The 23616-nt window shown below is 34.0% G+C and overlaps 1 protein-coding gene across 5 annotated transcripts in view; it reads left to right on the top strand.

Moving 5' to 3' along the window:
• The window catches only part of LOC141497715 (lipoxygenase homology domain-containing protein 1-like), a 710463-nt gene that overhangs the window by 412091 nt on the left and 274756 nt on the right, over positions 1-23616 (top strand). For all 5 annotated transcript variants that reach the window (XM_074200482.1, XM_074200484.1, XM_074200481.1 and 2 more), the window contains 2 exons: positions 1679-1766; positions 8264-8319. In XM_074200482.1, coding sequence (XP_074056583.1) covers positions 1679-1766; positions 8264-8319 — 144 coding nt within the window. The remainder of the gene's footprint in view (positions 1-1678; positions 1767-8263; positions 8320-23616) is intronic.

The following is a 23616-nucleotide window of genomic DNA, read 5'->3' as shown; positions in this document are numbered from 1 at the left end:
ATCATTCACTTTTCAAATTCCCATGCAAATTTATTATAGAGACTGCCTCTAGTTTATCTTCAGGTCATTTCAAATTGGAAATATGACTCCCAGCAATAATTTCATTTTAAAGAAGTTTCATTTGAAAATGAAATAAAGTTTCAGAACATGAAATTATGCAAAAAAAGTTTTTTTAGCTTTTATTCAGTTTCAATTATTACTTTTGTGCACTAAAGGGTACTTCTTTGCAGCCTTCATATCCCAGAAATCTTATATGGAGTATCTGAAGGACAGAGAAAATTTGACTCAAGATTCTGACAATATTATTGAAAAGTATAAGCCTTTGCTTAAAAAAAAGATGGAATATAATACTGTAGGAAGGGTACTGATGTTAAGTTCAAAGGAGCTGGATTTAAATTACAGCTCTGATACATCTTGCTTACTAACTCTTAGGCAAGTTACTTCTTTCAGGAGCAGTTTCATCATGTATAAAATCATAAGGTTGACCAATTCTAAATTATATGACTAAGGGAAGAGTGGAATAATGGATGCCATGTGAAATTTGGAGCCAGAGACCTGAGTTCGAATTCTAATTAGATGCCTAATAGGCAAGTCTGATTATTGGCAAATTACTAAATTTCTCCAAGTCCCAGTACCCTCATCTGTAAAATGACCCTGGTAGTTGAACTATCTACCTTGCAGGGTTATCATGAAGGAATCTTCTGGAAGTCTTGAGGTTCTAAATAAATAATTTCTAAGATCTTTTTTTTAGGGGGAGGAGGAGAAAGAGAACTAGGTCTGTGATTCTATTGTTGTAAAGCAGATGAATCAAACATTCTGAATTCTGGGCAACCTTCCCAGAATTGGATTAAAATGTTACTGGGAAATATTTAACAAATCAATAAAAATATAATTGAATTAATGGTAATATAATACACTGTAATTGATTGAAATGATTAACAAAATCAATAAAAATACTATATATTGTAATCTCCTTAAGGGCAGAGATTGTCCTTTGCTCTTTTTTTTTAAATCTAGTGTTGCTTAATTAGAACAATGTTTGGCATACAACAGTCATTTAAAAATATTTATTGAATTGAACATAAATAATGCTAATAAGTGGCTTTCTAAATCAATAGGTAGCCATAGGTATCCTCATGAATAGTTTAGTGGTTTCCATTTCTGCTTGTTTGTTGCCACTGATAGAGAAAACTCCTTGAGGAACTTCCTCTACTAATATAGATTGTTACTTTCTTATCTCAGAGCAGTGAGAGGTTCAATGACTTGCCCAAGATTACACAACTAGTATAGGTCAAAGACTGTACTTGAATATAGGTCTTCCAGTCTTATATGGAAATTCTTTATCTATTGTCCCAATGATATCTATTTAGCTTATTTATGACTTTAAGTTTTATGATTCTCTGGGTCTTGAGTCCTTTTCCATGAATGGTAATTGGGGACATCACTTATACCTGTCCATGCTTTAGTTTCTCTGTTGATATGATTTGAAATGTGTATGTTGCTTATCCTGTTACATATCTTAGTGTGATTCATCAATTAACTTTTGTTAATTAATTTTATAATGTAAAATGCAGATTTTACAGAGGAAATTGAAATGTGGACCTTGGCATATCTCTTGTCAGACTTCATGTTAGAGTCTTCAAAAATAGAGTTATTGTCCTTTGTCAATTTAACCCAGGCAATGGATGGTTTCTTGAGAAGATTTTTATTAAATTTAAAGAAGAAGAAGAAGAAGAGGATCAAAAGGTTCTGTTTCCATGTGACAGGTATGTAATATTTTGATAAAAATATTACACAATTTTCACTTTTCCTGGACATTGCCAAGGTTTTGTCTCTAAGCTCTGATTCCAAGGTATCTTTTCCTATATCTATGTCTTTCCTTTCTACATGTCATTTACTAAATCTGGTTGCTTCAATTACCATAACTCTTGAATTTCTTGAATTTTCTTTTTCTCTCAAATTTCTAGATAGCCAAATCTATTTTCTAGACATTTATTACTAAAGTGAATTGCTTTTCTTGCTGGTCTCTCTCCATTCTAAACTGTACTTCATGCTACATAATCCAAGTATCATTATATTCATTTTTTTTTGTTAGGGAAACCAAAAATGAGGGAGTTTATGCAATTTGTCCAAGGCCAAACAATCAGTGGAAGGCAGATTTAGGATCAAATTTGGTTCTTCTGAATCAAAAGCTATATGTCCAGTTTACTAAACAATATTTCCTGTCTCTGCTAATCCAAGATGTCATATTATGTTACCACTACAGACATGTTATCACTACAGTTACCACTACAGATATTATCCTACAGATAAATACTCAAGGTTCTACCAAATCTGTTCCTACCATTCCTGACTGGCTTTAATTGACATGCTAATCCACATTCCAGGAAGTACAGTGACCAGAACCCTAAACCTGGAGTCAGGAAGCCCAAAATTCAAATCTATTTGACACTAGTTGTGTTACTTAACCTCTGTCTCAGTTTCTTTAAAAATGGAGATAATAACTACACCTACTTCTCAGGGTTGTTGTGAGAATCAAGTGAGAGAACATTTGAAAGCATTTAACATGATTCCTGGCACACTTAATAAATTCTTGTGCCTTTCCATGACCCACCCCCTACATTTCCCTTGGACACAGCCTTTTCTCTGTTCTTTTGTCCAATTTTTATTCAAATTGGTTTGGGAAAGCTTTCTATTCTCCATTAGACAAAATACAGCCTCTTTTCCTTAAAATAGCAGTTTTAAGTCTAGCTTCTCCAGGGATCTCTTTTAGTGAAGAGTTCTCCACTGAATAACACACTATCAAATGCATCTCCTAGGAGGGAGAGGATTGTGGAGGAAAGAGCAAAGCACTTGAAGGTAGGAGAGTTGGATTCTGTTTGCTGTTTTGTCATTCAGAATTTGAGTTAATCAATTACTTATACTATAGTTCATTTTTAAAGAAGATAATCATACCTGTTCTTTCTTTCCATCATCTCTCTATACCTTCATTTCTCTATCTCTCTGTCATCTACCTACTTTATCTATCTGTTTGAACATTACCTCCCTCTCTCACTCTCTCTCTCCCCTGCCCTCCCTTTCCCTCCCTCCCTCCCTCCCTCCTTCCCCCTGGTATTGTTAAAAATCTGATGTGTAAATACCTTAGAAAGACACAAATTTTCTTTTCCTCCTAGGAGTCAATTTTTGTTCACTAGCAGCACTATGATGCAGTAGAAAGAATATTGAATTTGGATTCAGAAATCTTGAGTTTCAATCTCAAATTTTCAATTTATTCCTTGTACAATACTGGATAAGTCATTAGATTTCTGGAACTCAGCATTTATCCCTCTAAAGAATGAGGGATTTTAACTAAAGACCTCAAAATTTCTTTTCAGTTCTAAATTTACAATCCTAAATCACCTTTGCAATTCCTTCACCCATGTATATTTGAATTATATCCATGTTCATGAGTCTATAGTCTATAGGGTCTATGAGTTTTTCTAACTTAATTCTCCCAAATTCATTTCACAAAGCTGAACATTTTGTCACTTGAGAAATACATGTTGTTGTGAATGCCCTTTAATTAAGCAATATTGTTTCTAGGTCTTTATCCAAAAAGATATCCAAAAAAAGGGAAAAGGGCCTATATGTATAAAAATATTATTATCAGCTCTTTTTGTTGTGACAAAGAATTGAAAATGGAAGGAATGTCCATCAACTGGGGATTGACTAAACAAGCTGTGGTATATAATTGTAATGGAATATTGTCATAATATAAAGAAATGACCACAAGCAGGATGATTTCAGAGAAAACTGAAAAGGCTGACATGAACTAATACAAAGGGCAGTGAACAGAACTAATAGAGCACTATACCCAATAATAGCAATATTTTCTTTTTTATTAAAGATTTTATTTTTAGTTTTACAATTTTCCCCTAATCTTACTCTCCTCTCCCCCACCCCACAGAAAGCCATTTGTCAGTCTTTACATTGTTTCCGTGGTATGCATTGATCCAAATTGAGTGTGATGAGAGAGAAATCATATCCTTAAGGAAGAAACATAAAGTATAAGAGATAGCAAGATCAGACAATAAGGTATCAGGTTTTTTCCTAAATTTAAGGTAATAGTCCTTGGTCTTTGTTCAAACTCCACAATTCTTTCTCTGGATACAGATGGTATTCTCCATTGCAGACAGCCCCAAATTGTCTATGATTGTTGCACTGATGGAATGAGTGAGTCCATTAAGGTTGATCATTGCCCCCACGTTGCTGTTAGGGTGTACAGTGTTTATCTGGTTCTGAATAACAGTATTTTCAATGAGGACCTGTGAATGACTTAGCAAGTTTTCAAAATAAATGAGCTAAAATAATCCCAAAGAACTAATGACAAATTATATTATCCACTTCCAGAAAGGTGGGGGGGGGGGGAACTGATGTTGTTTGAATAAAGAGTGAAACTTGCTATTTTAAACTTCCTTTATTGTATACTTTTTCTTATATTAATGTCTTCTTGTATAGAATGACTTATATGGACATTTTTATATGATTGAACATTTATGACATATAATTGTTTACCATCTGAGGGGAGGGAAGGGAGGGATAGAGTTTGGATCTCAAAACTTTAAAAAATATTAAACATTATTTTAATATGTAATTGGGGAAAATTGTACAAAATTATATGAAACTTATTGATAAACAATTAAATTTCATATCACTATGGTCTTATGAAAAATCATTTCCTTTGGAAATGAGACCAGTTTAAGTGATTGAGGTGTTTACTGACCTATTCTTCATTCTCCTCCCAAAATTATTTTGACACTATACCATATTTGCTAACTTGCTCAATACATTGAGCTTGTTCTGTATGGAGAATACTTGTAAATTTATATATCTTTTAAGACTTGCTGAGACCTTTTTAGGGCTGTTCATCCACCTTTGGGGTCCACCTTCCCCCAACTCTCACCTGTGGCTTCAAGTAGCTGTAGAAGGGACCACAGCCATGCTCTGGTAATATCATCTTAGCTAGCTTGAGGGTAAATGATGGTTAGGGGAATATCTACCCCAAGCATGTGAAGACTTCTCCAACAGAATGGGCAGTTGACAACAATTGATTTCAATGACCCTGAAGGTGACAGAGGAAGGCGTTGTTGAATGCTTAGAGCTTGGTTAGACATTAAAGATATCAAGGTCATCCATTGTATTCCAGGCCATCACATTATCTTGACTTTACTTTTGCAACTGGACTTTGATTATTCTAGAAGGCAGAGAGAGGCTGATAACTGTACAAATCTGCCTTAACTATGTCCTATTCATTCACATATTAAAATCTCCCCTTCACAATGTGATATCACTGGTCCTCTTTAAAATGAAGTACAAACAATAACTTGTGACTTTATATGTTTAAAATATTTTCATATGTCTAAAATATATAAATATAGCAATGTATTTCATAGAAGCAATTTTTGAGTTTTAGAGATTATAGAAACAATGCCATAATTCAAAAAGTTAAAGAATTTTCCCTGGGATATTTGCTACCAAACATAAAGCTATTTAGAAATATCCAAATAATGATTTTCTTGCTTTTTTATTTTTAAAATATTTTATATTTTTCAATTATATGTAAAATGATTTAATATTTTTAATTTTGAGTTATAAATTCTCTTTCTCTACCTCTTTCCTCTCATTAAGAAGACAATGTGACATAGGTTAGACATATTCAGTCATGCAAAATATATTTCCATTTTAGTTTATGAAAGAAAATACAGATAAAGCCCCCCAAAATTAAAGAAAGTATGCTTAGATCTGTATTCAGACTCTAACAAATTTTTTGTCCAAAAGTAGTTAGCATTTTTCATTATTAGTCCTATCTTAGATCATTTTATTGCTCATAATAGCTGGGTCATTCATTGTTGAACATTAAACAGTACTGCTGTTACTGTGTACAGTGTTCTTCTGGTTCTGCTCACTTCACATTGTATCAGTTCATTTACTGACTGATATGTAAAAATGGTCTGTTGTAGCTATTAATTGTTATCAGAAGCTGTAGTCTAAATTACACAAATTAATTTGATACTTTTTTGTGACTTAATACATGCTCTAAAACACAAAAAATACTATTATTAAAATGTGAGAAGTGCAAAATAATTTTCAAACACTAGTCATAAGTTTTCAAAAATTACTAAAATGTACAAAGTAATAGTTATATTCTATTTATTGCCAAATTATAATAAGTCCAATACTGCTGACAGGTGTAGAAGAGATATTTAAATGGCAGTGATCTAGTGACAAACTTGGAAAAATGATTTTCATTAGAGGAAAAGGTGCTTTTAGTTTGATATTTAAACTTTTCCCCATAACACCCTATTCATATACAGTCTTAAATTTTAAATAGAATTAGATGTTGCTGTTATTGTTGAATTGTTTCAGTTATATCTGACTTTTCTTGACCTCTCTTTGTTTTTTTTTCCCTTGTCAAAGATACTCATTTTACAGATGAAGAAATTGAGTAAATAAGTTGCCAACAGTCGCACAACTAGTGTGTTTGAGGCTAGATTTGAGCTTGGGAAGATGAATCTTCCTTACTCCAGGCCTAGAATTCTATGTACTGTGCCACCTAGCTGCCTTTTGTATGAGCTATAGTTATCTCAATTTATAATCTATACTCATCTCAATGTAGTTTGAGAGGAGGAGGAGAAATTTATACCATTTTCTTCATTCAAACTGATCTTTCCTTTTTCTTCTCCTTGTTAAAGCTATGTGTCTAAAGAACGTTTTTTTAAGGCAAACAGAATTGGCATAAGTAGAATTTACTTGTATGAAAAATGCTTTAAAAGGCAAAGAAGATTGCCAATCTCCCATGATTTTTAATGTACTTTTCTTTCAAGAAAACTTAAAAAAAATTCTACCAAGTAGCTTTCCATTCCATCCAAAATTAAACAGAATGTGGTTGATTTCCCCCAGCTGCTAATGTCCTCCTTTCAGAAATGACTTTGTATATATTTTGATTTTAAATTTGAATGTACATGCTATTTTCTACAAATAGAATGTAAACACCCTGAAGATGGGAACTGTTTTAATTTTATCTATACATTTCAGGAGCCAACTATGCCTAGGACTTAGCAATTGCTTTAAAAAAATTCTAAATGAAAGAATGGAGGATTTAATTGGTATGACTTGGTATTGATTAGAAAAATAAGACTATTTTAATCAAAATCACTTGATTTTATAAAATCTTTCTAAGAACAGAATATTTAAATAAGATGGTGGATTTTTCGAAGTACTGACTTGACAACCGGACTTTGTTAAATTGAAAATAGACACTTTTCTTCTCCTTCAGTAAGTAGATTTTATAGAGGAGAGTGATTTTTGACCTTTGCTCCATTTAATTTCTGTGTTTTTTGAACTAAAGGTTTCATTTATATAAAATAAATGGAGCTGAAGATCTTGTAGGAATTCAAAATTGAATCAACATTTATATTGTAACAGTCTGTCAACATATTAGTGGTTTATATGCCTGATTTCTTAATTCTTGATATGATAATAGCTCTCCATAGCAAAATTAAAAAAAAAAGAAATCAACTAATGAACTCTCTGTACTTAACTAAGCTGTTCATCAGATAGCAGGTATGGTTTTAACAATCAGATTATAGTCAAAACTGTTTCATCTTGCTTGATTCTGCTGGGGATTAGAAATGTCTATTTAAAACACAGTCTCATCTTCATCCCATAGTGAGACACCAGCTTTATGTTTTAAAACTGCAGGACATTTTGCTTTACAAAACACTGTCACAACTCTATGAAGTGGGTATTAGAAGTGCATTTGTTTCTGTTTTTATGGATAGTAAAAGAAACTCACAAAAGTTAATCAACTTGTACTTGATCTCATAGCTGGGAAGTGGTAGAGACAGAAATAAAATGTCAGTCTTTCTGTTTCTACATTTAAGCTTTTGAGGGAGCACTGCTTGATGACAGAACCAAAGTTGTCCTTATAAATAGGAAACCAAACGATGTATTTATTTATATTTTAATCATGCTTTAGGATATTAGTAAAGCCTTTATTTTGGATTAGCCAGTCTAAGACCTTAATGTGCTTTTACTAACTAGTCCTCCATCACCTTTTATATGAAGGTTGAGTTAAAAGATTGAATTTTAACAATGGTTAAGCTTGGCTTTAATTCCTAAGAGTTTTAATTTTTTATAAAAAAGTTTTTTCTATAAGAACTTTTCATTTTCCTTTCATAGAAATACATTTCCCTCTATAATTGATTTACTCCTGTCCACACAGATGGCTGGATGAATATCAGGATGATGGGAAGACTGAAAGGGAGTTGCTTGCAAAAAGTAAGTAGAGTGAATGGAAATCAATTGATTGACAGCTTCTTTGAAAGACTGATTGGTTCTGCAGCTACAGTCTTATTTTTCAAAGTCTATCAATTTTATGACGGTGTTCTGTTTAACTCTATCTACTCATGGAAAGTTCTTGGACCAAGGGTTGGCATGTTCTGAACAAATTTATTTCCTTTGAGAATTTCTGATGTTGGAAAAACTAACATTAATTCACCTGACCACTAATTTATTAAATATATTTTGTTTTTTCAACATATGTGGCTTGGATAAATGATTTTAATAGTTACTTATTGATATATATGTATATATATATATATATATACATATTATATATATAATATGTATATATAACCTTCATTAACCAGGGATCTGAAGAGGTAGTCCAGCCTAATGGATGGAGGGAAAAAGTGAAAGTCAAGAAGACTTTGATTTGAGTCTTGCCTCTAATATTAAATAAATTACTCAAATCACTTAGGTGAGTCATTCCTCAGTGTGCTCAGGCAATTCATAAGATTAAAAATTGACAAAGTTACATTCTAATATTTGTTTGAATATAATCTATATTCAAGTAGGCATTAATTTTATTTTTATTTCCAGAATCTGGCACAGTGCTTGGCACATGGGAAATGTTTAATAAATATTTACTCAATGATTGTCAAATTTATGATTTATATTGGTAGAGGAAATTTTCATATTGGGAAAATTATGGACCTGATCCCTTCCTCATTATCCTCTAGAAGAAGATTTTTATTCCTTTTCTGCTCAAGCATCATGAGTGGCTCCTTATTGCTCTCATGCTAAGTTTGAATTCCTTAACTCAAAATCCTCTACAATCTGGTATCTCTCTAGTTGTCTAGCCTTATCTAAAATAACTGTCCTCTACAAATGCTACCTGCTAACCACACTGGTTTAATGTCACTTCCCACAGGCATTTTCCACCTGTACAAAATACCTTAATTTTTCCTATTTTACATCTTTGCTTATACTGATCATTATACCTAAATCAATAACTGGTCATTGAACAAATATTTTGGGGGTTATTTTTTTTGCAAGGCAGAGGTGTTAAGTGACTTGCCCAAAGTCACACAAAGTTAGGTAAATATTTAGTGTCTGAGGCCAGAATTGAACTCAGGTTCTCCTGACTCAAGGGCTGTGCTCTATCCACTGTGCCACCTAGCTGCCCCTGAACAAATATTTATGAAGTGTCAGAAACTATTATAGATATTAGGGATCAAAGAAAATAGGAAACTTATGTTCTTCTGTCTTTTTTTTAAGGTTTTTGCAAGGCAATGGGGTTAAGTGACTTGCCCAAGGCCACACAGCTAGGTAATTTTTAAATATCTGAGGTCACATTTGAACTCAGGTACTCCTGACTCCAGAGCTGGTGCTCTATCCACTGCGCCACCTAGCTGCTCCTGTTCTTCTGACTGAGACAACGTATATAAGATAAGGGCAGAATGTCAGGCACTTTATTTGGGAAAGGTACCATCTTAGGAACTGGAGAGAGATACAAAGTAGAAATCCAGACAAAACACTCTGGGAAATTTTCAAAAAGGAAAAATCATTTTTAGCTGGGATATTTTCATGGGCTAGAAGAGAAGCATTTCAATAAGAAGAGGGAAGGAAGAATTGCATTCCAGGAAGAAATGGTTGGAACTAGAAGGTTGCATAACCTCAGGAATGATGAGATCAGAGTCTAGTCTGACTGGACCATACAATGGTTTTAAGGGATAACTGGGAAATAAAGCTGGATAAATCAGTTAAGACAGATTGTAGAAATCCTTAAAACCCATGAAAGTTAGAAAATGTCATCTAAAACCTATTTGACTTTGGTCATCCTGCCCCTAGGAAATTGAATTAAGTCAAGAAGGCTAAAATTTCACTTTTAGAAGTAAAATCTGAATTATGACTAGTACCACTTAAAATAGAAAAGGGACAAATCCATTAAATATGGCTGTATCCTGTTGACCAGAGAAAGGAAAAGAAAAAAAATTAGAATCTCTAGTGTACGCAGGACATAAGGGCTTTCTAAGTAGAAAGCAAGAAAGAAGGGTAGTGTTTTTTTTTTCATTTGTGGAGTATAAACTGAATTCAGAAGAATTAAGATTGAAAGAACTAACAGAATACTTTTTTTTGGAAATTTTGGTAAAGTGGTTAATATATGATAGTAAAGTTACTATTATTTTTTATTTTCAGTATAGTAACAGTTTTTCAAATATCATTCTGTGTTTTGAACTTTTATATCTGAAATAGCAGGTAGAGTGGAATTAGCAATATATTTAACTTAATTATGGAATTAATTACTTAAATTAGTCCACCATGATACTAGTATGGTGCTAATATCAGTACCCAGCATCTTATATACAGCTTTAAGGTTTTCAAAGCACTTTAGAAACAATGGTCAACAATCCTGAATGTTGTAATTATTCCCATCTTTTTTTCAAATGAAGAGGTAAGCAGAAGTAAAATGACTTGCCCAGGCTGTTACACAGATACTATGTCTCTTCCATCCCACTTAGTTACCTAATAAGTAGTTACAATGACCATAATGGTCTGAATATAGGTTATTCCCCCCAAATTTGACTAGACAAAACAGGAGAAGACCAATAACAATGTTCTTGTTATAGATGTGATAATAAAGGGAACAGAAAACAAGGACAGAAATGTCAAAAATAAATAAGATATTTTATTTTAATTGAATGAAATGTTAAATGAAAACTTTACACAGAAATATATTTATATACAAATGCACATATACACATGTTTATATCATATATATATATATATATTATTTGGTGTTCCTATATAATTATTTTTTAGTATAAATCACAGATCTATGCATATTTATTTTCCATGAGTACTCAGTGTAGGTCTGCAGTATTGTCTTATAAATCTCTACAAAATCTCTAGCATTCATTCAGTAACTCATAACTCTTCATTTATATTGTTGTTAAGAGCCTCCTAATTAAACTCCCCGCTTCTGACCATTCAGGAGTATGACCTCTCCAATTCGTCCTTCAGGCTGCTGCCAAATTAATACTTCTAAGATGCTTATTATAGATTGGCTTATAGTCTGTTCAACAAAGGCTATATTAAAACTCGATGTATTTAATGACTACACACCATGTGTCAGACACTTGGGGAGTATAAAGACAAAATGTAATGAAACCTTCCATCAGGGAATTTATTTTCTTCTGGAGGGATACAATACATACATACCTAGGTCGACAACCATGAAGTTAATTGAGACTCTGTGGTGAATTGGAAAAATAGTTGATTTTGGAGACAGAAAGACATGGGTTTAAGTTCCACCCACCTCTGACATATATTGGCTATGTGACCCTAGGAAAATCTTTTAATCTCTTAGAACATCAGGAAAAACTCTAAGACTGCATGTTGGAGGATTTATGCCAATTGTATCATGAGGAGGAGTTCCTCACTGGAAGCTTTCTATTTTGATAACATTAAGACCCTCATCTTAAAAAAAAGAATTACAAAAGAAAGAGACAAGCAACAATTGGGGTCCTCAGAAAACATCTCTTATGGGAGGTGGCACTTGAAACACTAGATGCTAAGGATTCCAAGAGGCAGGGATGTGAAGGGATTGTATTCTAGATATGTGTGACAATCTTTGCAAAAGAAGGAGTTGACAGATGACAAATCATGTTTGAATATCAGCTAGCAATCCAGTTTGGTTGGAATACAGAGTATATTAAGGGAAATAATATGAGATATGCTTGGAAAGGTAGGGGAAGGCCAGATTCTGGGAAACTCTAAATGCCAAACATTAAATACCAAAAAGAGTACTTTGTACTTTAGAGGAAACAAGATTAAGATCTTTTGAGTGGACAAGTGGTGGGGTCAGCCATGCATCTTAGAAATATTAATTTGGCAGCAGCGTGAAGGACGAACTGGAGAGTTCATACTCTTGTATGACCAGAAGCAGGGAGATTAATTAGGAGGTTTTATACATATGTATATATATATATATATATATATATGTATATATATAAAGAGTTTTGAATATGCAGGTTGCATAAAATTGATCACGTTGTGGTTTTGCTACACACTTCCTAACATATAGTAGGTGATTAATGATTTCTTGTTGACTGATTTTTAAGGGGTTTTAACATGTATTATATCATTTATCCTCAATTAAAAAAAAACATGAGACATATAGGAGTGTCTTATACACATTATAGTTGTGAAAATAAGGTTCAGGGAAATTTATAGGGACATGTCTAAGGAAATGCGCATAAAGTGGTTGGACTATTTGCTTGAATAATTCCATAATATATTGAATAGTTAAGATAGGGCAGTGTTAAAGAGTGACAGTTTAATAAATTTGAAAGATATGCAACTTCCTTATGACTTCATGGAGCATCTTTCTTTGTTGAGCTAATGCAGTGTTTTTATTAGCAAAAAGTGGCAGTTCTCAGCAAATATTATCTACCACAGTTAAGGAGGAATCTGCAGTTTTCTGTGCTGATGATCTCTTGAACAGTTAAATTTTAATTCACTTCCAATAACAAAGAAACCTCCACAGGTGGTCTTTCTTTTCAAATTGATGTTAGTGAAAGAAGGAGACTCATTATGATTCTGAGAAGCAGTGAGAGTCAATGTGCTGAGCACTGGACCAGAAGTTCAGAAGATGTGAATATTAATCTTGATTCTGGCAGTAACTTAGTGAGTGATACTGGGCACATAATAACAACATTCTCAGACCTCTATTTCCTTGGCTGCAAAATGAGGATGAACGTATCTAACCAATTTGCACGTCTGTTATATAAAATAAGTAGCAGCGGCATTGATCATTGAATCCTAATAATGCTCCAACTAATTATCAATTTAATCCACACATACATACTATGTATATGTTATATGTATGTAAATCATCAATTTAATCCACACATAAATATATACATATTTATCTATGTGTGTATATACATACATACACACACACACACACACACACATATGGGAGGAGGAATGAATTCCAAATCCACCTATTATCATTTGTAAGTCTTGTCTGAAACTCTCTTTGTCTTGAGAAATGGTGTTTAATTGGGTGTTCTGGGAACTCCTCAGGATACTTAAAAAACTCATTATTTGTTTCTTTCTAATTGCTTTTATGATTCTGTTCTTATCCTTGTGAGATAATCTTTAGGGAGGGGGAAAGGAACTTGAAAGATACTTTGTTTAGGCTAAAATCAATTTTGATAGGAAGCCCTATTTAGGTGAAAATAGATTTTAAAGATTCAGCAGCAGCAACTTTACATCAGAGTGCTTCCAGAGTATAAACGTTTTAAATAATAAAATTACTTTCAGAAACTGAGTATAATCTTTTCCCCAATTCAATTCAATTAGAAATGATAATAGTGCAAATATCATCAACTCAATGTAATTAAATTCAACAAGCCATGTATTAAAATGCCTACTATGTGTCAGGCACCATAATAAGCTATTAAAGAAAAAATGAACAAGAAAATAACTCCTCCCCTTTGCCAAAAAAAAAAGCTACCACAGAGTCTGCCTTTTTCAAAATTCTGTTGAGGGAGTACAGAAAGTGATTAGATAAGAATATTCTATTATTTTAATTTGAGCAAGGAAAGAATAATATGGGGAAAAGATAGTCTTCCCATAATATGTCATCTCCTGCATTGACCCCAATAATCTTTAGTCATTTAATGAGAGGAGACTAACTCAAATTTTGTTTCTGGATACTCTAGGGAATTTGAGATATTTTCATATTTCTAGGTGGTCATCTAAGATCCAGAACTTCAGGAGGCAAGAAGGACTGTCCTAGATGAGGATAACCAGCCTTCTTGTTGGATAGATATGGAAAAATTAGCATTGTTGCATAGATTAAACTATTCAGAAGGAAAAATTAGGGTTAGCTTTTCCTAAGTAATTGTTTGTATAATTTGTTGTATAAAAATTTATTCAAACATTCTTTGTTTTCAAACAACTCCCAACAATTTTTTTATTGCAAAATTCATAGTGGTTGTATTTTTTAATTTGAAAAGAAATATTAATTGGGAAAGGCACTGTTTAGTCTTGCAGAATCTTTTTCTTTCTTAATTTGAATGAATGTAAAGTTTAAAAAGCTTCTCTGAGTTCTTTAATTCCTTTTATGGATTTCAGGGGTGTTATTTAAGGACAGTGATAACAAAACTGCTTCCACTAAGGATTCCTTTGGGCCTTCTAATTAAATTCTATGGACTCTACCATTTCTATTTTTATACTCAGGTTTCCTTTACTGTTCTGCCCCATGGTTTTAACTTCACACTAACACAATATTACTGTGTTCTCTCTCTAACAGAGCTATCATCTTCCACCACTTTCACCTCAAACTACAGACTCATAGGATCAGGAGATAGAAGGGAACTGAAAAATCATCAATTCCAACTCTTTCATTTTACAAATGAGAAAACTGAGGTCCAAAGATATTAAATCACTCATTCAAGATAACAGAAGTATCTGATGACAAAGTTAAGATCTGTACCAAATTTCCCCAAAACCAAATCCAGTGGTCTTTTCCTTTTACTACACTGCTTCACCACACTGCATTGCTTTCTTTGATGTGCATATCAATATAGAAGGATTTTTGTTATATAATGGAAGCTTCCAAGACAATGAAAACAGCTGTTTAATTTGTGCTGTTCAGTGATTAGCACTTCTATGTTGAGTTGTGCCAAGTTATGGTTTTAAAGATTTTATACAAGTGGATCCTCTTTCACAATTTCAAAGACATTTACTATATGAGAGCAATAATAATTACTTCCATTTCCTAGGAATAGGAAATGAAATGCTGAGACATTAAACAACTTGCTCAAAGTCACCTGCTATAGTTTAGGCCTGCTTGTTTCTAACCACAGCTGCATCCTTTTAAATAAATGAGGATAAACATTTAGCTAGCTTGTCATATTCACCAAATGCAGGCTGTCAGGGTCCCCATATGAATATCTCTTTAGCATTACTTTTTCACTCATGCCTTCTATGTCTAATTACTTTATAAACAATGCCTGTAGAAATGGCAGAAGGCTATATTGCACCAGAATTCTAAACTCAAAAGAGAGTTGATGATCACATTTCATACTATCTTTGCCCACGTTTTTATAAATCTCACTTGTCTAATGAATGACAACATTGATATTCTCCAATGGTGGAAGAGAGATTTAATAATCAATATATTTAGCCTCTATGGGCAGCATAGATGGCACAGTGGATAAAGCCTTGACCTTGAAGACAGCAGAATGGTAGTTCAAATTTGGCTTCAGCTACATGATACACAATGTGTGACCTTGGGCAAGTCATTTAACCCTAATTGCCTTGCAGCCAGGACCATCTCCAATCCTCCAGATTCATATCTGGCCACTGAATTCAGATGTCTCTGGAGATAAAGTAAGGATGGTGACTTAGCACAAACCGCCCCCCCCCACTCAAATCCAATTCATGTACTTGTCATGGCATCACCTCCCTGATGTCATGGTCTTCTTCAAGAGCAAAGGATAAACATCACTATTTTGCCTCTGGCCTACTCTCCTCTCTTTGCAAGGTGAAAAATGTTCATTAATATAACCTGTATATAGTATTTTAAGGTAAAAAGCACTTCTTTTACATGCCTGTCCTGTCTGACTCTTTGTGACCCCATTTGGTGTTATCTTGGCAGAGATACTGGAGATGTTTTCTGTTTTGTTTTTTTTTTTAGTTTTTTTTTTTTACAAGGCAATGGGGTTAAGTGGCTTGCCCAAGGTCACACAGCTAAGTAATAAGTGTCTGAGACCAGATTTGAACTCAGGTCCTCCTGACTCCAGGGCCAGTGCTTGATCCACTGCAGCATCTAACTGCCCCAGGAGATGTTTTCTATTTCCTTCTCCAACTCATTTTTGGATGAAGAACTGAGATGAACAGGGTTAAATGCCTTGCCTAGGATCACACAGTAAATGTCTGAGGCCAAATTTAAACTTAGGAAGATGTCTTCCAAACTCCATGACCAGCACTTTGTCTACTCAGTGCCCTCTATTAAATAGTTGAGTGCTATGAATTCATTTTCCAGGTTAAAAACAGAAATTTCTTTTCTTGGTCACAAAGGTGAAAAAAATGAGCCTCATGATGACCACGTGGTTTCCAAGAATAGACAATAGTTTAGTTAATAAAAAATATTGAAGTCAAAATTTAATTGTTTTTTTAGTCAAAAATCTTCATCTGATTTATACCAATTCACAAGATTATTAGAACTAGAAGAAGGAAATCTAGATAATATATGGTCCAACTACTTCATTTAATGAACAAACTGAGCTGAGAGAAATTTTCTGCTCAAGTTCTTAAGTTTCAGAAGAAGAATTTTCAGAAGAAAGAACAAATGAATTGTCACCATAGGAAGCCAAGAGAGAAACAGAGTCAAAGAGTGTTTCATGGTGCAAAAATGGACAATGTTCATTTGATAAAGGGAGTACTCAGACTAATACATCTACTTTTAAGGTCATAGAATCTCAGTCTTTTTCTCTGAATTTTAAGGGTTAGTTATTAATCAATCATCAAGCATTTATGAAGCTCTTTCTATATGTCAGTGCTGGGGATTAATAGAAAAACAGTCCTTAGCCTCAAAAGTTATACAGTCTAATAGGAGAGACAACAGAACATAGAAAAAAGACACATAAAGGACATATTCAGAGTAGATGAAATGTAACCTTGGAGGAGGAAGCACTAGCAAGTAGAGTTGAGGGTAGATGGAAAAATCCTCCTGCAGAAGTGACTCTGAAGTCATGAAGAAAGGCAAATTCTCTGGAGTTGGGGAGGGAGAAGTATTCCAGGCATGGGGAATAGCTAGGGTAAATGGCACAGAAGGGGAAATGGAACATGATATAATGAGGATCATCAAGTGACCACAGAGTGAATGAAGATAAATTTTCTTTTTCTTTTTTTAAATAAATATTTTAATTTTCCAACTACATACAATAGTATTTTTTAACCAATTATTTTTGCAAGACTTTGAGTTTTACAATTTTTCTCCCTCCCTCTCTTCCCTCTTCCTCTCCCCAACAGGAAGCAATCTTTTATATAGGATTTACATTACTAACCATGGTGGAAAGTAATTTTCAAGGGGATACGAAAGGTAGAAAGAGTTGTGAAGAGCTGAAGAGCTTTACATGGGAAGCAGGGGAGTTAATATTTTATCTTAGTGGATAATAAGGAATTTTAGTGTTTGTAAAGTAGTGGGGTGACATATTTAGGTCTGCATTTTCCTAAAATTACTTTGGCAGTTGATTGAATAGAGTATATATTATGGTAGGGAAGGACCTGGGACCAAGAGACCAATTATAAATCTGTTGCAATTGCTTAAGCAATAGATGACAAAGAGCTGAACTAGGTAGAGACTGTGAGTCACGTGGTATCTCTCTTTTGGGGCATCCAAGTGGTAGTGTGAATAGAGCACCAGGCTTGCAGTCAGGAAGACATCTTTCTGAGCTTACATCTTGTCTTAGTCACTTATTATCTATATGACGCTGGATAAATTACTTAATCCTGTTTGCCTCAGTTTCCTCATCTATAAATGGACTAGTTAAGGAAATGGTAAACTGTCTTTGCCAAGAAAAAACAAACTGGCATCATGAAGTGTTTAGTGACTCAATTACAACAAACTTTCTTTTTCAGAGATACTCTTAAGTAGATGCAAATTAAATTTGCATCTAATGTGGTTTCAGGTATTCAGAGCATATCAAACATAACATGGAAGGTTCTCTGGCTCAGGGCTCAACAGAAGTTCACTTGACTAGAGGATATTATTGAGACCAACCTTCAATCTTATCAGTGCATACTGTCTGATAATAGATAACTGTCAACATAAAATAATATTAACTTTATTTAAGTTGCTTATCCCTTATAATCAGCCTGCATTTATTAAGTCCTTACAATGTTTCAAATATTGTGTTAGGATACAAAGAAAAGTCAACAAATGAAAACAGATTTGGACCTCAGAAAACTTACATTCTTCTGGGAAAGACAGTAAATGAACACATACAAGATACCTCTGCATCCTGCTGCTTCTATATATATGGGAAAAAAATAATCCCTCACCCCACAATTGCAGCTTGTATTGGTGCTATCAATCCATCTACTATTCTTCATGATAGGCCTTTTAACAACTGCTTGAAAGTGCTTTATTGTCCCTTTAGCTCTGAAGATGCTGCCAGGATCATGCAGAATTCTCAACTGTCCTGAACTTGAACCTTTTCATCAGATAGGACCTCACAACAAAACTTTTTATCATCAAGTCATCTAACTCACCTCTCTGAAACAGTTCCCTGACAAAATCCTCTTATATGACTATATTCTCAGAAGCCCCTGCTTTGATCAAAACAAATATACAAGCAAAAACTCAAACAAGCCAAAGTGATAATGATTTACAAATTATCCTTTACAAAATTGTAGATAATATATCTTTTGAGAGTATTGCAAAAGCATTGAACTTGGCATCAGAAGACTGGGGTCAAGTCCTGGTTCTGTCAGTTGGCTTTTTGATCTTAGTTAGGCAAGTCAATTATTCCCTCTAAGGAGGATTTTCTATGGGAATTGTTCTTCTGGGAATATAATGCTTCCACAACCTTACCTCATTGTAGATAATTTTTTTTAGGTTTTTGCAAGGCAAATGGGGTTAAGTGGCTTGCCCAAGGCCACACGGCTAGGTAATTATTAAGTGTCTGAGACTGGATTTGAACCCAGGTACTCCTGACTCCAGGACCGGTGCTTTATCCACTGCACCACCTAGCCGCCCCTTATATATTCTTTAATTTGATGACATCTCACAGTTTGAACTCTCCCCTCTATGTAGCCATGGTAATCATCTCTCTTGAGTTAGTGCTGTCTTTGTTACATGATTTTCCTTGTCTCACCTTAATTTACTATTTGACCAGCAAGTGATTTGGAGGTGACCCATCTCCAAGATTCCAGGTTGGATTTTTTTCCAGCACTGGTTCTTAGAGAAACAAGAAGTAGGGAAGTGAGTAATAGATAGAGCACTGAACCTGGAGTCAACTCCCTCAGTTTCTTCTATTGTAAAGTGTCGATTTAGTACCTATCTCCTATTGTTATTATGAGGAAAATATTAGCTAATATTTATAAAGTACTTAAAACAATTCCTGACACTGTAGTAAGTGCTCATGGTAGATTAATTAATGTCTGTGGATTAAAAGGGATGAACAATGTGTCAATATACTATTTAAATGAAGTTAATATTATTTTATGTTGTCAGTGATAATCTGCTATCAGCTATAAGTTATGATTATTATTAGTCATAATAGTAGTAGTAGTAGTAATAATAGTAATAGATGACTCAAATCAACTGATGTTAAGCAAGCAAGTTGTTCCAAGTGTCAAAGACTCATCTAAATTGTTAACCATTTTCCTTCTGAGAATTTAGCAAAGTGGTTGACAACATATGTATTGAATAAATGCTTTTTGATGACTTTCTACAATAACCCAGTTGGCTCCTGAGAGTGAGACATGGTCACTCATCTCACTCCTTTCCTTCAATTCCCATAAATCTTCTGGTTGCTGAGCATTTATCCAAGCGTTCCCTAGTTCATTTTGCTCTTTTCTCTTGTATGTGGGTATTCCCAATTTCTGTTATTTGGTCTCTGGTCTTTGACTGCTCAGAGACATACATAATGAGTTTTTTTTATGGGTAGCATTCCCATTAGAACAGATAGAGAATTGACTTTGAAATTTGAGGACCTAGTTTCCATCTTTACTTGAGCCTGTGCCTTGTGCTTTAAATTTCTAATCTGCAGTCTCGGATGATCTCTGAGATCCTTACTAGCTTCACATCTCTGATTCTCTAATCTATCCTCAATAGTTCTTCTGCCATCTTCTTAATGAAAACAAGCTCTGGTCCTACTCCATAATCTAAAAATAAATAAAATAAATTCAGGTAAAGAAAAATCCCTATCAGAAAAGAGACACTAATGCTTCAGAGAGTCAGCTAAAAGTAATTTTCTTGCTTTCCTACCAGGTATGATCCAGACAATAAAACCCAATTTTTCCCAGGTTGGACAGAAATCATTCCCATTGTTGCTTCCCAGGTGGTTTCTGAGCTGGAGCCTAGGTCCCTTTAGTGCTATTTCTCTCCAATATCCCTTTCCAATTATTCTAACTGTCCTTTGAGAATGATCTTCAGGAGTTAGTCCCTGAGGGTCATGTTTAAGCAGCTACTCTTCTTTGTTTTAATATACTCCCTGTTATCATATCCTCTCATTTGGTATATCCAATACTTCCCTCTATCATGTTGGTTTAATCAATCATTTAGTCAGTAAGTATTTATTACATTTCACACATGGTCCTAAGTGCTGGAATTACAAGTACAAAAAAGAAATAAAGACAGTTACTGCTTTCAAAAAATTTAAATTCTGACAGGTAGGAAAAGGAACAAACATTTATTAATTGCCCACAATGTCCCAGACACTATGCTGTCATTTTTTTTAACAAATGTCATCTCATTTGATTCTCATAACATTTGCTAGGTAGGTGTTATTATCTTCATCTCATAGTTGAAGAAGGGCTAGGTGGTATAGGAGAGTGTTTTGCCTGAAGTCAAGAAAGACTTATTTTCCTGAATTAAGATCTAGCCTCAGAAACTTAGTAACTGTGATTCTGGGCAAGTCATTTAAACCAATTTGCCTCAGTTTCTTCATCTGTAAAATGAGCTAGAAAAATAAATGACAAATCACTCCACTATTTTTGCCAAGAATACCCTAAGTGGGATTACAAAGAGTTGCATATATCTGAGACAGCTGAACAACTTTATTTGAGTAAACTGAGAGAACTAATGGGAAAAAATAACAAGAAATGAAGTTAAAAAGGAAAAGGCTTTGAGGTTCATGTAGAGGAGTACTGGAGAAGAAGGCAATGGCTGGCTAGGGCATATGCCTTCTATTTTTTAAATTTATTTTCATCCATATGCACATACATATTTTTGTTATTAAATTTTCTTCCATCCTCCCTTTCCATCCCCACCCCCTTGGTGGTGAACAGTAAGGTTAGTATTGTACATACATATTTTGATAAACTTAATTACAGATAAGTTATTTTTAGGATGGAAAATTAGGATTAAGGGAAAGAGATATATGAGATAATTTTTATAGAGTTCATCAGCTTCTGAAGGGGTTTTGGGGGGCATGTGTTTTGTTTTGCTTTTCTTCCTCTGGATGGGGATAATATAGTCCATAGTCAGTGTAATACAATTGTCCTACTCTCTGAACTCTTGAGAGGAGCTGCTTCTATCAAGGTTTATCCTCTCACCATGCTGTTGTTGATGTGTACATTGTTCTCTTGGTTCTACTCCCTTCACTCAGCATCAGATCCCATAACTCATTCCATGCTTCTCTAGAGTCAGACCATTTATGATTTCTTATAGGAGTATTTCATAGATTCATATTTAGCTATTCCTCTTCGATTTCCAGTTCTCTGCCACTACAAAAAAGAGATGCTATGAATATTTTGAAATATGTAGGAGTTTTTTAATATAATTTCTTCTGGATTTATACCTAGAATTGGAATTGCTGGGTCAAAGTGTATGAAGAGTTTTATTGTTCTTTGGGCATAGTTCCATAACCCTCTCCAGAAAGGCTGAATCTGTTCATAACAAACATCAGCAATGCCTCGATATCCCAATCCTCCTACAACCTCTCCCACATTGATTATTTTCCTTTTTTTCTCATCTTGGTGGGGCATATGCCTTCAATAGTGATGATATTTTAAAAAGTCTTGAATACATAATTGATTCATTAATAAAAGAAGGCAGAGGCATTTTTTAATGCCAAGGATAATCATGACACCAGGCCCATGGCTTATATGCCCTTGGAAAAGGGTGCTGTATAAGATGGCAGTCAGTACTGAATAGTTAACATTGAGAGAATCCACTCTTGGTACAAATGCATTACTTCTGTGCTAGACCACTCCCAGTCTTGGGCAATCTAAACAAAGGATTTACTTCCACTCAAGTTTACTGGAATAGAACACAATGGCAGGGAATTCACTTTAGATTAGAGATTCTGTGTGTGTTAGGTTGAGAAGGAAGTTAGCTTAACCTTCACAAAATGTTTTTGAAATGAAGACTTTAGAAAAAGGGAGAACTCTGGATCTCCCCAAATCATTAGTTATTAAAATTCATTTTTCTCAGGTTCTGGTAAGAGCCCTCGAATTAGAGGGAAAGGATGCAAGTGTGCAGGATACTTCCAGTATGTGAATTCTAAGGTTGGAATGAAGCTTTAGGATGAAAACTAGAGTCTAGTAGACCACATTCTGATTGTAACCTGTAGAGGGAGGAGGTTCACTTATAATATTTGGGGGGGGGGGCTTGACTACTACAATTTCAGTCAATTTGAGATAGTATTGTATGTACATTTTGCACTGGACTGGGAACCAGGAGAGATCTGGATTTCAAATCAACTTCTGTCACTTGCCTACTGTGAATTTGGGCAATTCATAAAACCTACATAAACCTCCTTCCTTGAAAAATAAGAATAAAATTGTAATAATGACCTTGCAAAGTCAGAGTGTAAGGAGGTCAAATGAGTTGGAAAATGATTCAAAATTGATCAGTAAGTATGCTGTAAGTGCCATTTTCACCTTCTTTCACTTTAAGATCTAAGAACTGTGTATTTCAGTGAATTCAGTTCAGTGAATTCAGTTGAATTCTATAGAAATATATACATTATTTACATGACACAGCTTCTTCATGCCTATATCCCCCAGTTTTACAGTCTATAAAACTTCATCCTGAAAGCAATGATAATGACATCAAATTCAATTTTAAGTTAGGTGTAACTTCTGTCCTCCATCAGTGAAAGTCCATCTCATATGCCAAAGAAGATTCATTTCTAAATGATGAAATAGGTTCAATTAGAATGAGAATAAGTTCAATTTCATTACATTTTTCAATCCATCACATTCACATTTAATGAAATTATGCTTACAAAAAGTACTATGTGACAACTAAGAGGGACAGCTTGCTATCAATAAGGGAAAAAAAGCTGGAATTTCCTATGAGCCTCAGAGAATAATAATAACAACAGCAAACATTTAAAAAAACACTCAATCTACAAAATGTTGTTTGTGTGTGTATATATATGTATGTATATACATATATATTATATAATCTCATATTTTTCTCACAGCAGTCCTGTTAGAGGTGCTCTTTTTAATCCCATTTTACAGATAAGAAAACAGACTGAAAGAGCTTGATTGACATGCTTAGAGTCTCCTAGCTAGTATATATGCAATGCAGCATTC

The sequence above is a fragment of the Macrotis lagotis genome, chromosome X, assembly GCF_037893015.1.
Source record: "Macrotis lagotis isolate mMagLag1 chromosome X, bilby.v1.9.chrom.fasta, whole genome shotgun sequence".
Taxonomy (NCBI): domain Eukaryota; kingdom Metazoa; phylum Chordata; class Mammalia; order Peramelemorphia; family Peramelidae; genus Macrotis; species Macrotis lagotis.
The sequence above is the reverse complement of the archived record's forward strand: the minus strand, read 5'-3'. Positions and strand labels throughout refer to the sequence as shown.